General features: G+C 45.2%; 1 protein-coding gene across 2 annotated transcripts in view; it reads right to left on the bottom strand.

Annotated features, from left to right (window-relative positions):
• Nucleotides 1-18,753, bottom strand: part of unm_sa1614 (un-named sa1614) — a 71,558-nt gene that overhangs the window by 6,043 nt on the left and 46,762 nt on the right. For both annotated transcript variants that reach the window (XM_062546000.1, XM_062546001.1), the window contains 12 exons: nucleotides 18,303-18,469; nucleotides 17,069-17,202; nucleotides 15,669-15,760; nucleotides 11,857-12,043; nucleotides 10,736-10,821; nucleotides 8,203-8,318; nucleotides 7,005-7,072; nucleotides 6,369-6,476; nucleotides 5,743-6,013; nucleotides 4,521-4,778; nucleotides 3,764-3,827; nucleotides 2,593-2,654 (listed from right to left, as the gene is read on the bottom strand). In XM_062546000.1, coding sequence (XP_062401984.1) covers nucleotides 2,593-2,654; nucleotides 3,764-3,827; nucleotides 4,521-4,778; nucleotides 5,743-6,013; nucleotides 6,369-6,476; nucleotides 7,005-7,072; nucleotides 8,203-8,318; nucleotides 10,736-10,821; nucleotides 11,857-12,043; nucleotides 15,669-15,760; nucleotides 17,069-17,202; nucleotides 18,303-18,469 — 1,613 coding nt within the window. The remainder of the gene's footprint in view (nucleotides 1-2,592; nucleotides 2,655-3,763; nucleotides 3,828-4,520; nucleotides 4,779-5,742; nucleotides 6,014-6,368; nucleotides 6,477-7,004; nucleotides 7,073-8,202; nucleotides 8,319-10,735; nucleotides 10,822-11,856; nucleotides 12,044-15,668; nucleotides 15,761-17,068; nucleotides 17,203-18,302; nucleotides 18,470-18,753) is intronic.

Genomic DNA, 18,753 nt, shown 5'->3' with positions numbered 1-18,753 from the left:
TCCCCAAACTTCCCACAAAGTTGGGAGCATGTAATAATGTAACCAAAATGTCTTGGTTAATGCTGAAGCATTCAGAGTTCCTTTCTTTGGAACTAAGGGGCCAAGCCCAGCTCTAGGAATGCCCCTTCCTTTTCCAACATGACACCAGTACTGTAGATTAAGGATGAGACGTGACTGAAGTCCATATGTGAGTCAAGGCAGATGAGCGAATACTTTTGGCAATATAGTGTAGATGGTTAACTCTCACAGAATGAGCTGTCCCCACATGATTCATCATGGATAAGAGGAGAGGAATGTCTGTCTGTTGGTCGGTGACTGATGAAGGCCTTTGGAAACCACTACCCACAAAAAAAAAGGAGCCTGTTAGCGAGTATCCCAGAGCACTAAGGGGCGCTGAGGAAATGCCGGACATCCTCCGTCCACCTGTGGCGCTCACATCTGTGTTCACTCAGGACGCCCCGCTCTGCCCCTCCTCTGTGTGGAAACACTCAGCATGTGGAATCACTGAATGAGACTCTTGATGATGGGGTACACTTGACCTGGATTCAGGCTTTGGTTTAACACACACACACAACACACACACACACTCACACACAGAAAGACACAAACCCTAGCACACGCAGACGCAGAAGAAAAAAGAAGGGGAATTTTTTTTTTCAGACTGGAGGAGAAACCACGTCATACTAGTGACAAAAAGAGAAGAGGACTTAAAGGTGCTCTAAGCGATATACGCTACATGCAGGAAAGGCTCTCTGTACGCTCGTTTGTTTCCGGTGGAGCCAGGTGTGTTTGAGCCTGCAGCTATTGGTAATGCAATTAGTGTCTACACGGACCCCGTTGGATGCTGCACCTGGGAATCAGCACGTTACGACAAAGAAAGATTTATACGTGTTGAAATTGTTATTATTAGTTGAACAAGATATTCCGTGTCAGAGTGGAAGATTTAACGAGCATAATATAACAGAAGATGCTGTTACAACAGTTTAATTTCCACCGGAAATAACTGAGTGTACAGGAAGAGCCTTTTGTGCACCTAGGCTATTATGCGGGTTTTAAGCCAAAAAATTTTTGTCCAATACAGCAAAACATCTCCTCACAATCTGCTAGATGCCGGTCACCTGAATACACCGCATCTCTGTAGACGGCCCAGGCTCCAGAAACAGCAACCAAAACAGCCTGGTGTGGTGCCTCCCGGACCAGGCTGTTTTTGTTGCCACTCTTGGAGCCTGGGCCGTCTGCAGAGGCCGTGTTTTCACCAGTGACCAGCAGCTCCGGCCCGACTTAAGCCGCCGAGGCCAGCCGAGCCCTATACGCTCTGGAACTCTCATGAAGTCCTCACCGAGCCGTCATTCATCGGCGGCGCTCGCAGCATAATAGGAGGGAGAAAAGTAAGCATCCAACTCGGATGCCGGCGGTGGAAGTCAAAAAATGTCATGGAACAAGGCTGTCATGGATTAAGGCTGTTAGGGTAAAAAAAAATTCCAGATCTGCTATCTTTGTTTTCTCAAGCTGAAGTGCGACCACAGTTTGAGATGGAAAACACAGAACTGGTTATCAGGAAAAGCAGACAAAGTAAACATCCCTTTTGGAATATTTTTGGACTTTTGACATAATATTCTAATTTATCATTCTATCCCTTACACCACACAGACACACAGACACACAGACACACACACACACACACACACACATATACACACAGACACACACACACAGGATATATAGCTGTTCAGAACGTTCTGTAGAGAATATGTAACAACTGTGATGACAGCCAGTAATTGAACTCATTGCCATGTTATGAGGGGCGTAAGCAAACACCACACACACACACACACACACCTTTTATACCTCACATATTATGGGAAACATGTGTATAAAAACTACACAAGTACTTTATGGCATTTACAAAGGGAAGTTCGGGACTCTTGCCTGCGCAATCGAACAGGCAACATCCTCTTGTATAATCCTGCTTATCTTGTCTTTATAGATGATCTGATAAGGCTGAATCATCCCATTGAATTACCATTACAGGAATGAAAAAGAAATGTAGCCAGACATGTGATGTGGACAGTGGGCGGTGAGGAGCCGCACCTTGCTCAGGCACCTCCAAACCAGGTATCAAGGAAGAGCACACCAGTGCACAAACCGGTCTTCCACTTTTGATACAATACTTTTGACAAAATACTAATTTATTACCTTTATTACCTTTATCTCCATGACACACACATGACATGCACTGTATACAGAATATTCTATGTAGAATCTGGTTACATTAACTGCGGTGATGACAGTCAGTTATTAACTTATATGAACTTGTTGCCACATTCCGACAGACACACACACACACACAAGGAGAGGAAAGAAAACACACAACTCATAACACATGACTCATGAGCTCAATACTTGAATCTCAGGTTGGATTGCTGACATTGACACCCAACACTGAGATGACAGTAGGCCTACTGTAATATACTTTTATATAACTCATAAAAGAAAAGCACGTAGCACAAGACAGATAAGACAGGTGGAGAGTGAGGTGGTGGGGACAGGCAGAGGGAGAGGGAGTTGGAGTGGGAGCCATACCGTACGTACCTCGCTCGGGCAGCTCCGAAAGGGAGTTGAGGGCCGTCACAGTGTATTTAGGAGATCCGGGGCTACAAGGGAGAAAGAAAAATACGTCAGCAAGATACCAACTCACTGGAGCAACACAAGCACTCAGTCAATCATCTCAATGAGCAGCAGAGGCGATGCAGATCCGCCGTCAAGAATCCGCGCGCTCTCGGCCTCTTGACAGAAGCGGAAGACAAAGCGCTATTCGATTAGGGCCCGCCGGACGAGGAGCGACGCGGCGACGGTTCATCTCTCATGTCTGAGCAGCTGGATCTCCATACTCCCATTAATCCCCAGTGACAACATTAGAGGCTCAGACAAGGATGAAGCCGTTTCCAATTTCCTGACACGACGGCTGGCAAGGAAGACCAGCAGTTCATGGGTGCCTCTCATCATAGGACGTATAAACGCCTCGCAGCGTTTATACGTCCTCCCTCGCTCCTCGATGCCTCGATCCTCACTGATCTACATTAAAGGGATAATCCGGAGTGAAATGCACTTCAGATCAATTTTTCGGAAGTATCCCCACGCCTTTATGCGGTCGGATAGAGAGTCCAGAATGAATTTAATCGAGTCCGTACCTTTCCGGAAATGTTAATAAAGTGTTGTTATAGCGTTGGCAGCTGCAACAGCGACATTTCCGGAAAGGTACTGACTCGATTAAATTCATTCTGGACTCTCTATCCGACCACATAAAGACGTGGGGATACTTCGGTTTGGCTTTAGGGACCCTCTACTCACTACCACGTAAGTGTAGTGTTGTTTGGAACAGTAGAAGAGGTATAAAAATAGCGTTTTGTAGCGGCGAAATGACATGCCCGAGTCACCTCCAGGCTAACGAGTTTTGGCTAAAAACGGTGAGCTCGAACTTTCTCAAAATACATCCGAATGACATGATTTTGGTGTCAACTCAACGTATGTACTCCCAATAGTCCGAAAAATTGATCTAAAGTGCATTTCACTCCGGATTATCCCTTTAAGAATGATGGGGGGGAAACAATGGGATAGTCTATCCAGTGTTAGCTATAGATCAGTGGGAACGCCCCTCGAGGATCGAGGAGGCATGTTGAGAGGCACCCCATGTCTCTGTCACTAGTGTGTGTGTGTGTGTGTGTGTGTGTGTGTATGTGAATGTGTGCCTGTGCAAACTCACCCACACTTCTGGAAAGAGGAATCTGGCCCGCTGAAGACTCGTGAACTCACAGGCACACCGTAATCTACATAAGAGCAACACAAGTTGTAGTTAGAATAGCGAGGGCTGGGAAAGAAAACAGCGCTGCAGTCAGATACTAAACTAGTCAAGAACTAGCAAAGAGAAGAGTAAGGTGCTGTGTCCACAGCCAGAGCACCCTCAACCTCCTTCTCTCGGCGCTTCGATAAGTGTTTATTGTTGCTAAGTTATACCAAAACCAAAGACGGTTTATAACGAGAAGTGCCATTGACGAGCCCGGCGCTGTTCTAAAAGTTGAACAGATTTCAACTTTGAGTGCTCTGAGCGCTGCGACAAAAAGCGGTCGGCTGAAAAGTGTCGCCGTCGGCGCAAAAAACGCGTTTGGTGGACACAGCACCTAAGGCATGTGTTTGTCAGCATTTAAAAAGAACAGCAAAATACTTTACTACATGGATGTCCTCTGTTTGACTGTGTGGGTGTGAGGGTGTGTGTGTGTGAATTCCTGTGTCTATTTTGAGTTGATAACAGTGCTAGGGTATGCTATGTGTGCAGAGTATGTAGGTGTTTATGTGAGTGTATGTGAGTGTGTGTGTGTGTGTGTATGTGTGTGTGCAGACTGCAGTGTGTGTGTGTGTGTGTGTGTGTGTGTGTGTGTGTGTGTGTGTGTGTGTGCAAAGCGGGTGTGTGTGCAAAGCGTGTGTGTGTGCAAAGCGTGTGTGAGTGTGCCATAGCTACCCACCGGCGTGTGTGTGCCTGGAGGCATGGGGACTGTGGGGCAGCTGGGGCGTGGGCTCCGAGTAGGTGCGCTTGTGCCGGATGATGAGCGGAGGGGGTGGCGTCCGCTTCTTACTGCTCCCCATGCCACCACCACCACCACCACCGCCGCCCATGCCCCCCATGACACCACCCATGCCCCCACCACTGCCCATGCTGCTGATGACGTCCGTCCAGCCCTCAGGGGGACTGAGGGGGGGTGGAGGCGGTGGCACGTTGGGCACTGAGGAAGACACATTAAAAAGGTGCTATACTGTATGTACAATATGTGCTTGGTTAAAACATTTAAGAAGTTATTACGAAATAACAACAGTATGTAGAGAAATTACTATTATGGTGTTAGGTAAAAAAAACCCCATCTACTATGCTCTGTGCTAAGTCAGCTAAAATTAGCATGTGAATACAATGGTGCGTTCCAGACATATTCAATCCTACGGAATCTGGGTGATGATGACACATGGGGCAACTTTTTGAGCAATGCTGCCGAACAACAACATAACAAGTGTGTACACCAGCGAACACTGTGTTCCGACTGGCTGGTTATAAAAATTGAATGATGATTAAAATTCCCCCGGAAAAAAAAATGGTTTCAATATCATCGGGAATGTGCCGGAAAACCAATACACAGGGACACTGCCCAGCAACATCACTCAAAAAGTTGCTTTGAGGACATGCTCAGCTTTACAACGCTGAAGTGTGAGCACTGCTGGAAGTGGGGCGACCGGGAGGGATCTCATGGTGTGATGAGGTAAACACGACTACACTTTACATCTGTCTTCTGTCTTTACATCTACTATAAGGAAGCAGAACTGTGCAAAGCAAGATAAAGGAAGATAAAAAAAAAGATAACTGGGAAAGGCAGAGGCGACAGTAGGAGATTAGTCATGCTGTGATTACCCAAGAGCAATGCAGCCATAGACGTCAAGCTGTCTAATGACAAGCACATGAAAATGCCACAGCTCAGTCGCAGCTTGTTTGTTTTTCACTTCTGTTCACCAATGATTGCATCAACTCTCTAATCATGCGTCAAAAAAGAAAACCATAAACTGATAAAAGAAATGTTGAGAAACCACTTGTGTGGCATGCTGCACACAGACGCACGTTGTTACTGACACCTGGTGGCAATCGTGGGTATGACTGTCTGAACAGTGACCCCCAGACACAGGCTGGTCAGCTGCAGCTCTCACCTCTGACCCTGGGTGGCAGGGGGGGTGCGGGCGAGGAGGGCGGTGGCGGCGGGGGGCTGTCCAGGCTGCGGGTCTGAGAGCTGGGGCTTGCGAACACCTCCCTGCGGTGGTCTCGGCCCAAAGCCAGTCTGCGGCCCACGCTGAAGAGTCCCCCGCCTCCTCCTCCTCCTCCTCCTCCTCCTCCTCCACCTCCTCGGTCCTGACTCATCGTGCTGCTCTGGTACAGGCTGAAGGGACGGCCTCCGGAACGTTCTTTCTTCACCGGGCCAACCTGGGCGTGATAGAGTTAGCGTTACGTTACACTAGAACTTTCCAAGTCAGACACAGGTTCCGAGACTAAAGGAGAGATCATTCTGGTTCAAGAACAGACATGACAATATAACCCTAATGTACACAGCATTTTTAGGCATTATATGCTTCAAAGGCATAAATATAAAAGGCATATAAGACCTTTCGGACAGGTAACAAAAAGAATCATTTCAAAATATTCATTATGTACTCCTAAACACAAACCCAGAGCAGAAAAAAAAATCAACAGTTTCTCTTGGCCTGTGCTGCACATGGCTTTCCACTAGGGGGCACAAGCTGGTCAGTTACTGATTTTGCATGTGTGCGCTGATGCCAACCTTATCGTCCAACTCGTCGTCGCTCTCATACAGATCATCCTGCCGCAGCCTCCATTCATACTCAACATGAACATGCATGTTAAACTGGTTATTCTGGGCCTGCTTTATCTGTAGTTGAAAGCAGAGAGGCAGAGAGGGAGAAAGGGAGAGAGAGAGAGAGGCAGAGAGGGAGAAAGGGAGAGAGAGAGAGAGAGAGAGAGAGACAGACAGACAGATAGTGTGACAGACAGAGAGAAACAAGGGGAGAAAGAAAGGAGACTTTGCTAAATGAAAACCTTGGAGACTTTTTGTACAGCCTGTTTTCTCTAACCACTAAAGATGATGCATTAGCCGTGAGGCAGCATTGATCTATACACTTAAGGGAAAACCTCTTCATACCCACAGCAGCTATATTAACAACACACAAGCTGTTATCAGCCATCATTGTGATAAATACAGAGTCTAGACCTTAATGCAAGGAGATGAGTCCTTGAGTCAGCATACAAAATGTGAGTTATTATAAGTCAATGAATAGCTTTGGTTAGGCTTAATGGGTGAAGTAGCAAGTAGGTTTTATCTTATCTTATCTTATCTTATTTTATTTAGAGGTATCTACTGAAGATGGCACAATGTTGGGTGGCTTTAAGGTCAACTTACCAGCTCCTCACAGTCAAAGTGTTTGAGTTTGTGTGCAAAGTCCAGTCCAGTCTCGCCTGCCTCGTTCTCTAAAAACACAAACATGATTCAAAATGAATATCAAACACACACACATGCACACACACACACACACATATACAGTACAAAGCATAGAAGTACACATACACACAAAGAGAAATGATTAAGGTTCACTTAACCATTGGTCATAAATTCAACATTCATTTGGTCAGCACTTAAAAACATTAGGGTTTGCTCGACAGCCCGCCATGTCGTTTGCGGTTTTTGCGAAATAGAAAACCTGAGGCTACACAGACATGGCCGCTTAACTTCAGTCAGCAGAACGTCTTCCCTTTCATGACTTATTTCTGTGACCTCACAGCTACTTCAATTACTTAAGTGCTCCTCGCAACAATTTATGATCATGCCGGGACTCATTACTGATGAACTTGCCCATTATTTTAAACAAATTACTTCATTACCCGATGGGGCACCACCCTGGCCGTGGCTCTGCCATGCCACAAATTTCCGCTGTCTCTTCTGAGGTCTGGAAACCCTCGATAAGGGATCCTTGGGGTTAGGCTTGTTATTTATGGACACTGGCCAGAATTACATTGAAGCAGATTGGATCAGCTCGGCGCATAATGACTTGATGCACTCAGTAGCCTGAGGAGTTGCGACGACTTCTTTTTCTTTTTGTCTTTTTTTTATCATTCGTTTTCCAAGCAAACCCCATAGTTGTAAGTTATGTAAGTCTTCACATGCAGTTATCTCTCCAGTCATCAACCAAACAGAAAGCGGATTGGGTTCATCGTCAAATCTACAGGCTCAGTTATGGTCATGGAAACATGACGTTTCCAGACTGAGCTTGTAACCATGGTAGTGTATTTCATAAGATGAAATAGTACTGTAACTTCATACCAACAATAAGCCAAAGAAGAGAAATAAGAAGAATCTCAGATTTTGACATGAAGTATTCATTAACGTTGAATAGAAATGTTCAGACTGTGCCAGGAGAACTGTTAAGGGAGAGTGACTCAGAGAGAACAGAAAAAGAAAAAGATAGGAAAGAAAGAAAGAAAGAAAGAAAGAAAGAGACAAAACAGTCTCAGAGAGCAAGAGAGAGAGAGGGAGGCAGAATAGTAATGGGGGAAAAAAATGACTAAAAAGTGAAAGGAGGGAGGAGAGGAAGCTTGCTCACTGATGTGTGTGTTAGCCTTGGCTCTTAGCAGCAGCTTAAGGCACTCGGTCTTGTTGTGCAAACAGCAGTAGTGCAGTGCGGTGTTGCCGCGGATCGTCTGCGCATCCAGGTTGTTGCTGGGGGACGAGACAAGAGGAGACGACAGTCAGGTGGGAGGACTCCCGTCACATACACTACAAAACTGGGTGCTGAGCTACATCATCATGGCTTTGCTTTATTGTACAGGATTGTGTGGTAGGAGCAGGCTTCACTCAGTCGCTTACAGTATTTCTTTTTTAGAGTGCTTGGCCAAACGTTATATGGCCAAGCGCTTTGATGTTTGATGTTTTCTTTAGTTTACAACATGACAATACAGAGACCTAAACAATGACATGAAGAAGTAGTCTTCAAGAAGGGCTTCAAAGTCTCTAATGCCTGTCTTTTTAGCTGATGTCCAATGCCAATGCAGTCAAGCACGGTGGAAAATAACATACTGTGTGCAAAGAGTAAAAGGCACTTTAGTCCTGAAACATCTGTCCAGTGGCTGCGTTGTAAATATTGACATCCAGCTACAGTATGTCACTGGTAAACCTCTCTCAAATTCTAGTAAACTACAGAGATGGATTTTCTGGAATCATTGGAGAGTAGAGGGAGCAAATGAAACTAACAAATCAAACTGCCCAACTGGTACAGCAGTAGAGTAGGCTTATATTCAGAGTGAACACACACTGATGTTTCAACATGACTGTGCACCAGTGCACAAAGCAAGGTCCATAAAGACATGGATGACAGAGTTTGGTGTGGATGAACTTGACTGGCCTGCACAGAGTCCTGACCTCAAGCCAACAGAACACCTTTGAGATGATTTAGAGTGGAAACTGAGAGCCAGTCTCCTCGTCCAACATCAGTGTGTGACCTCACACATGCGCTTCTGGAAGAATGGTCAAAAATTCCCATAAACACAGTCCTAAACCTTAAGGATAGCCTTCCTAGAAGAGTTGAAGCTGTTACAGCTACAAAGACTGGACCGCCGTCATACTAAACCCTGTGGATTATGAATAGGATGTGACTGAAGTTCATATGGGGGTAAATGTACATTCAGCATACTGTTAATGACTTTTACATAGAGTGTAAGAATGTGTAAATGTCAATGTATTGTCCTCTTTTTCCTCCGCCCACCCACTCCTCCTCTGCTGCTGTCTCTGATCCCTAACTCTTAGCATATCCCTCTCCAATCTCACACAAACATCAACATTATATAGGATTTCCGGGAAAGCCTTTAAGAGTCGCTGATGCGCCCCCGAGACCCCCCCGAGACGCCAGTGGATCAGGCCGAGGGTCAGAGGGGCTGAGAATCTACAGCTGGTGGGAACGTTCCGGCAAAATTACCACAGATCCCCCCACGTTTCCTCTCTCACACATTCCAGTGTTTCTCAGTCGCTGAGGTTCACACACACGCACACGCACACGCACACGCACACGTACACGCACACACACACACACACACACACAGCTGTGAGGCAAAATGGCTTTGGCAGAAATTCAACCAGCAGACCAACAAATTAACCCACAAACAAGATGCCATCTTGCTACACCCGCATAGCTCTATTAGCCTATTAGCGCACAAGTACAGTACATGAACGCCAAACCACCAAACTGTCCTGACTCCTGCCAAATCAACACTCTGTCTGTCCAGCACCCACAGCTGCAGAGGAAGCAGCAGGAGGTGCCCAGGGTCCATAATATATGACAGTCAACACAGTTTCAATGGAGTCCACCTGGAATAACTGGCAGAACCCCCTGACATTACGAGGGTTTATCAACTTCTTTTGTGCCCACTGTCATCATGTAATACGTTTCTGCCCCGGATGAGCAGAGCACTTTATAGGACGAGAGAGTATTACCCAGAAGCTCAATCTTTCCCTGAGTGCATGTGGGGTGACATTCACTTGAAAACACATATCCTCCCACGATCTAATCAGTCCAATTCAGAAGAGATATGCATCTATTTATTTATCTTGAAATCAGTCCATTACCACCCCCTCCAAATGAGATCATCTGATAAGCAGCTGATGAGAAGCCCGAGCTAACAGCACCATACTGTATATATACCAACAGCACTCTCTGGAGGCTGCAGGGTGTGTGTATTCAATGAGTCATCTTGCAAGGTTGAAAACTGAAAATGCACTATTCACTGCACTTTGTGGGACGAGAATGAATCAAACAGAACACGGAATTATGGTATTTTTCAATCAGCTGAATTTGAATCATGCTCTTTATACAAAACTTACTTTAAAGGAAAGGACAAAATGTGTATTCCAAAAAGTCTTTGTACAAGTTATTATGCACTTTTCATATAACCTTTAAACATAATTATTTAATTCAACCAGCTACTGTAAAGTAAGTGGAAAAAAATATAAAAACCCATTCTCTTACTATGAATTTGTCATAAAATAGTATAAAAAAACTATTGTCACTCTTTCAGTACATGTCCCAGTAACTATTTGTCTGACATGGCATGCCCACCCAGCTCAGTCATCCCCCTCATACACACCTGTTGTGCACCAGGAAGTCCACCATGTGTAGAGAGGTGCGGTCGGACAGCAGCACAGCCTGGTGCAGAGCACTCTCCCCTTTCTCCTGCTCAGCAAAGACAAACCAGAGAGGGTTAATGAAGGATCTTTGGACAAACCCTTTTGAGTTCAACCCTTTAACACGATGACCATCTGCACAACATGCACTTAGCTCCACTAAGCATCTAGTAAGGTTGGTATTCACTGCACACTACACACAGTATTGTGTGTATACAACAACAACAACGACAACAACAACATTTTATATAGCGCTTATCTAGATATATGGGAAGCTATGCTAAATTAAATCTTTTTTTCATTTCATTTTATTCCCTTAAGGGAGGTCCAAACCAAAACCTTGCAACTGCAACTAGCATGGTGAATGCTTTGTGATGGTTTGCAAAGGCGCACAACAACGTGCAACATTTAATTCACACCGCTGCAACTCCCTCTGTAACGGTTTCATCTCGTTGTGGATCTTTGGTGTGAACTGGGCCTTAGATGTAAGATGCCACAGCTCTTGTTGTTTGCTGATGGCCATCTGTGTCTGCAATGAAGGCTTTTGCATAACAGCTTTAAGTGCACTCACCCAGCTAGGGGTTGGCAATCATGTGTATGATTCACTGTGATTCCTTTGTATTCTGTTCCTTTCACATGTGATCATGCCTTTGACACTGTCACATTGTCAAAAAGCTATTCAACTGAGCAAAATGGATTGTAGCGTCAGCTTGATACAACTGAAAACTGGGGGGATTGAAAAGGTCGGGGGAGGGGGACATTTAAAAAGTGACCTTGGTGCATGTACAAGCATGAGCATTTGTGTGTGTGTGTGTGTCTGCGTGCGTATGTCTGTGTGTCTGTGTATGTGTATGTGTGCATGTGTGTGTGTGTGTGTGTGTCTGCGTGTGTATGTCTGTGTGTCTGTGTACTGTATGTGTCTGTGTGTATGCGTGCGTGAGTGAGTCTGTGTGTCTGTCTGTGTGTGTGTGTGTGTGTGTGTGTGTGTGTGTGAGAGAGAGAGAGAGAGTCTGTGTGTGTGTGTGTGTGTGTGCATCTGTGTGTGTGTGCATCTGTGTGTGTGTGCATGTGTGTGGTTGTGCACCTGCAGTGGGCTGGGTAGTGGCAGGCTGAGGTCCAGTCTCTCGGCGTAGAGCTGCAGCAGGCTGAAGATGTCCCGGCTCCTGACCGCATCCTGCAGGCAGCGGCGCAACGTTCCCGGGGAGCTGCCGCTTCGCTGGGCGAACTGCAGCTCCATGTACTTACACAGGATATAGTCCTTACGCACTGACCTGCGCACACACACACACACACACACACACACACACACACACACACACACACACACACACACACACACACACACACACACACACACACACACACAGGTCACTGAGAGCTGAGCAGCAGACAGCTTTACTCTAAAGACGTCAGAGGGTTCATCAGGCATGCAGCTAATGGGTATGGCTCCTTAAGGTTGTGATAAGAGCAATTAAGTCTTAGACACACTGGGGCAGGATTAAGATCTGAACCAAGACAAAGTAAATAGACAAATACAAAGTCAAGTAAATGTAGCCCCTACTACCTCTCTAGATATCTCTCTGTCACTGTCACACACACAGACTCTCACACATGCTCGCGCACACACACACACGCGCAAACACACACCCTGCACACACACACACACACGCACACACACGCACACACGCACACACGCACACACGCACACACACACACACACACACACTTCCCCTCTGGGACATTGGTTTGCTTACTGACAGCTGAATCAGTTATAATAACATTTTGTTTCATTTAGAAAGTGCCACTGACATACAACTCAGTTGTGCCATTGCAGACAAGTGTATACCTAACTCTGTAACAACACAATTCATCTTTTAGAAAAGGACCCTAATTTCATATATGCATAATGAACTGAAACTGAAATTGTTTTTCAGTCTGGCAAAAAAGAAGAATTTGTCTCTTTTTTGCTTATGCTACATAAACTAGAATAAGGAAGCGGCTAGTGATGATAAGTCATGTGGTATAAGCTTAGTCTCTGGATCTGCTGTCTGTCTCTATATGGAACTTGTTGTCTATGTTCTCTTTCTATCTGTAGAAACCTCAACTTTCACAGCACACACCCATGTACACACACACACACACACACACACACACACACACACACACACACACACACACACACACACACACACACAGAGACACAGACACATACGCGCGTGCACACGCACGCACACACATCCACGCGCATCCACACACACATGCACACACACACGCATGGGTAGCCAGAGGCAGACGTAGCCATGTTTTCCCCCTGGTGAGGAGTCTACTGGGAGAGAATAGTAACTATGAGATATGACTTTTACTGAGAAGAAAGACAAGGCAGCTGCTCTCTCTCTCTCTCTCTCTCTCTCTCTCTCTCTCTCTCTCTCTCTCTCTCTCTCTCTCTCTCTCTCTCTCTCAGATATATGGTTTGATATGTTTTTGTATGTGTATATGATATACATTTATTCTCCATTACAGCTGTTGAAATGAAATCACATTGCACATTTTTCTGATGTTAACCTGCAGTTGCTATAGCAAGTGGCATTCAAATGAGTTGATGGCCATATTCAAAACTAAGAGACCACTGCAAATTGAATGTCAGAAAAATGAGCAGTGGTCTCTTAATTTTTTCCAGAGCTGTATTCCTGTGAATGCTTTGTCAATGCAGCATATGATTTGCCAGGCATATAAAGCACATTGGAATTGAACAGAGAGAGACCATAGTACACAAGGCTCTTTGTAAAACAGAATGTGAGGAAGTGTGATTATATATACAGTGAGGAGAAAATGTATTTGATACCATGCTAAAGTTGCCTAAAAAGAGGAATATAAAATCATCATTTGACAATTGATCTTAATTTCTTAATTCAAAAACTGAGTAAAAATAAAACCGCTAAGTACCCCAATTTTCTTTGTGATCGAAGAATGTTTCGTAAATAAATAAATGTTCTTCCTAAATGCTAGGGGGAAGGAAGTATTTGACCCCCAATGTAACCATATGGGAATTTAACACATAGGGTTAACATAGGGGCAGGCACATTTTTATTTTTTAAGGCCAGCTATTTCATGGATTCAGGATATTGTGCATCCTGATAAAGTTCCCTTGGCCGTTTGAATTAAAATAGCCCCACATCATTATACACCTTTCACCATAACTAGAGATTGCCATGGTGCTTTTTCCAGTAGGCCTATTAGCCTGTTTGATGCTCATTGAGCTCAATGCAAATCAAACAGGCTAATAGGCCTACTGGAAAAAGCACCATGCCAATCTCTAGCTATGGTCAAGGGAATGTGATGATGTGGGGCTATTTTAATTCCAAAGGCCAAGGGAAATTTATCGGGATGCATAATATCCTAGATCCATGAAATAGCTGGCCTTTAAAAATAAAAGTCTGCCTGCCCCTATGTGTTAAATTCCCATAGGGTTACATAGGGGGTCAAATACTTCCTTCCCCTAGCATTTAAGGAAAACATTTATCTATTTACGATACATTCTTCAATCACAAAGAAAATTGGTGTCCTTGGCGGTTTGATTTTTACTCATTTTTTGAATTAAGGCATTAAGATCAATTGTCAAATGATGATTTTATATTCCTGTTTTAGCATTGTATCAAATACATGTGCTCCTCACTGTATATACTGTATATATTTTCACTATCTGTCTATCTATATATATATAATATAGATAGACAGATAGAAAGAAAGAAAGAAAGAAAAATATAGAGATTTCCCCCTGTCTCTGTAATTACTTTTAATTATCAGAATCATTTGTTATCATTTTTATACAGCAATCCTTTGGCAACACTGTAGAAAGAATAGTCAAGCTAATAAAGCCATTTGTATTTGAATTTGAGAGAGACATACAGACAGGCAGAGAGAGATCAACAAAGAGAGACTCCTCTTGCATGCTGCCTTTCATCACTGTCATCCCTCCATCATGGCTTCTGCCGAGGGGGAAGTCAGCTGGAGGTCATTGTAACACTGCCCAAAACTACAGAGGCTTCCCACGCACTCTTTTTGACACACCACTTTGAGGCCAACAATGTCCGCTTCATCTCATTGTAGTTTACCAGCTCAACATATATCTGAAGGAGAACACATCTGAACACAAGCCGGAGATTCCCAAGACCGGGGCCACAACAGGAACATTGCCGGATGTGATTTGTTTCTCAAGTATATCATTATGAGAAGCGAAATGGCAGTATCAGCCACAAAAGTGCACAGGCAGAATCAGAGATAGGCGGATGAGCAATGACCTAGCAATCATGAATGCTGTTGAAATACTGCAATTTGTGCACTGATTTGGATGAGATTGAGATGGGAATCAAGCAGTGATGGTGGCGTGAAAAACAGCGCTAGCGCCATCGGAATCTGTTTGGCATTAGTCCGTGCTGCGGATTTCAGCACCTGGTGAATGACTCATGACGTTATCAGCCAAATGGCCCCTCAGATGAGTGGCATAGAGACTGTGATTGAGGAGCAGAGATCTGAGACCAAGAGAGAGAGAGAGAGAGAGAGAGAGAGAGAAAGAGAGGGATGAAGGAAGTGGAAGTGAGGAAGTGAGAGAGTAAAAGAGGGGGCAAGACAGAGAGGGAGAGAAACAAACATGAAAAAAGTATAGACAAACTGAAGGAGAGATGGAAAGAGGGAAAGAGAAATGGGTAAGGTAGGTGGAAAGAGAGACAGTTTAATGATAGTGAGAGATAGAACATGAGAGGGAGGGAGAGAGAGAGCGAGAGAGAGAGTGAGAGAGAGGGAGGGAGAGAGGGAGGGAGGCAGAGAGAGAGAGAGAGAGGCAAACAGACAGACAGACTTGGAGCATTAAGTGGAATTTGACAGGTGCTCATCACTCACATGTCACTCTCGGCTCTGGGCTTCAGTGAGGGGCTCAGCAGATTGGCCTCCACGATCTCGTTAAAGCCAGAATTCCCCACGTTCTTTGCCAACTGCAAGAGCAGACAAGCATTTCCACATGAGCAAGGAAGCTGAGTCAGTAAGTCTCTGTGTGTGTGTGTGTGAGAGAGAGAGAGAGAGAGAGAGAGGGCAAGAGAGAGAGAGAGAGAGAGAGAGAGAGAGAAAGAGTGGATCTCAATATGTTTTCCTGAGTCACCCTGATTCAAGTGGACTTTAACGATATGCATGAATGAAACTGCGTTAAACAGGACTGAGGGCTGACTGGCAGACTGGCTGTGTGTGTGTGTATGCGCGTGTGCCGGTGCGTTGCCTGGGGTGGAGGGAGCCTCCAGGCCAGCTGCTGCCGTTTATCGCTCATGCTGATAGCCAGCTGGTGGAAGAGGTGGAGAGAGATGGAGCAGGGAGGAGAAGAGAGAAGAGACTTCTCTCTCTTTTCTCTATCTCTTCTCTTTTCTCTCTCTTTTCCCTATCTCTCTCTCTCTCTCTCTCCCTCTCTCTCTCTCTATCTCTCTCTCTTTCTCTCCCTCTCTCTCCCTCTCTCTCTCTCTCTCTCTCTCACACACACACACACACACACACACACACACAGGGGCCCAGTCCCACCAGCAAACGCAGCAGCTTTAGAGCTCAGCCACAGGCACTCTGGTGGGACCTTGACAGCTTGTGTCCCCCACCATGCCAGTCGTTCTGCTTCACTAATGCTGTGTGTATGTGTCTGTGTGTGTGTGTGTGTGTGTGTGTGTGTGTGTGTGTGTGTGTGTGTCTGTGTATGTGTGTGTCTGTGTGTCTGTCTGTGTGTCTGTCTCTGTGGGTCTCTGTGTGTGTCTGTCTTTGTGTGTCTGTGTGTGTGTGCATGCTACAAATTCACCCTAATCCTGTGGTGTTTCAATGGAACAGTTGCATCTGCTTAAAGTGTACCTGACACTTGAAGCATCCCTAGTCTGATTAATTCCACTGCTTCTGCCTTTTATATGAAGGATCGTATGTAAGGTTCTTTTTCATCATCTGGGCCCAGCTGTTTAAAAGTAATCCGATCGGATTTTGGCTATCGGATCGGATCAAATCTTGAAGATGCTTGTTCAAAGGGAAACATAGGCATAAAAGTAAAATGCATTACCTGATCCTGGAAAAACATTGGATTTTCAAATCCTATAAATCCATATAATTCTGATCCAGATTACACTTTTCGAACAACTCGGCCCTGGAGATTCCAGTTGCACAGACTGGGGTTTCTTTTCTTTTACGTTCTAATGTGCATATTACACCTTATTGTGCAGGTGTGTGAGTGGGGTGGGTGTACACGAGAGCAGCAGTGTGCCCTGGCCAGTGTGGCATCTCACCAGCAGCTCGGAGGAGCCCAGCTTGTCCAGGGAGAGGGACTGGATACGAGAGTAGTGGACGCCCATCTCCCTGTGGATGCCTGAGCACTCGATGCACGTCAGGATGCCCAGGTTAGTCGAGATCCATTCTGGGTCTGGAGACGGAAAACGCACACACACGCACACACACATGCACCCGCACACACACACACGCACACGCACACGCACACGCACACGCACACGCACACGCACACGCACACGCACACGCACACGCACACACACACATTAGTAGAACTATACAGAGATTAGGTGAATATTGTGCAACAAAACATGACAAATACATCCACTTCAGTACTACATACACACTCACAGACACACATTTGAAAAACTGCTGTACCATATCAGGGAAAATAATTACATACTACATATTTATGCATAATTAATATATTCTTGCTCTCTCTCTGTGCAGTCAATGAAAAAATGCTTTTGTGTATAATAGATTCATACACAGTATATATGCATGTATGACCATGTTTCATAATCTAACAGCAGGCAAACCGCCACTAATGGATAAGTTAATTCCCAATCCATTTCTCATTTCAGGGTTTGAGGAAGAACACAAAGTCATTCTGGCAGGCAAAAGAGTGTGTGGGAGAGATTATGAACGCAGGACAAAAACAAACATTTACTCTCAATTAACTTCTAGCCAAGAGATAGACACAGCATGGCACAGCCCACATTATGCTGGCATGGACTTCAGTGAGAGGGAACACGACACATAATTAAGTAGCATAGCTCAATATTTAGCTCAATAGACACGGAGTTGGACCGTCAGCAAGTAATGTGGAGTCCAATTTGGCAAAGTAAATTTGAGAATTAACTACTTTAAGAACTTCATCAACTCAATTATCTGTCTGTTGTTCTCTGCACAGTCACAGTCCAGTCAGAATTAGTTGAAGTATTGACATTTTCATACTGATGCACCTCTTCTGCCATTCACACAAACACCTCTTCCTTCACAAAGAATCATGAACATTTAAACATACAGTTATGGAGCCAAAATATTTTTCACACAGCCAAAGAGAGACACAGACAAAGACACATACACAGACACTCACAGGCTTTTTTCACACAAAGTTAGCAGAGACATATGGTCCCTGTCTCACAAAGCACGCACACACACACACACACACACACACACACACACACACACACACACACACACACACACACACCTACGGAGAGAGTGTATTACCTGGTGCACCGCAGTCGCAGCAGACGTGGTTGCCGGGCATGCGTCTGATGTCATCAGTGATGGCCCGCGTCAGATCCTCCACGCTGCTCTCCCCGCCGGCCGTGCGCCGCTCGTCCAGAGCCACGTTCAGCGCCTCCTGCTTACTGTTACTCAGCACTGAGATCCAGCTGACACACACACACACACACACACACACACACACACACACACACACACACACACACACACACAAAATGTTGATTAAAACAACATAGTCGTCCAGAGCCTATGGTACTCCACTGAGATCAAGCTGATACACGCACGCACGCACCCACGCATGCACACAAAAAATGGGATGATTAAATCAATGTAGTCGACCAGATTCAACGCCTCTATTCAACAACTCTGTTGTACTCAACATGCTGCTTATCCTCATTCAGCACCTCATCTAGACACACTCAGTTTGGTCACC

The sequence above is a fragment of the Sardina pilchardus genome, chromosome 9 (assembly GCF_963854185.1).
Source record: "Sardina pilchardus chromosome 9, fSarPil1.1, whole genome shotgun sequence".
Classification (NCBI taxonomy): Eukaryota; Metazoa; Chordata; class Actinopteri; order Clupeiformes; family Clupeidae; genus Sardina; species Sardina pilchardus.
Note: the sequence above shows the minus strand (reverse complement) of the source record. Positions and strands in the feature narration are given on the sequence as shown.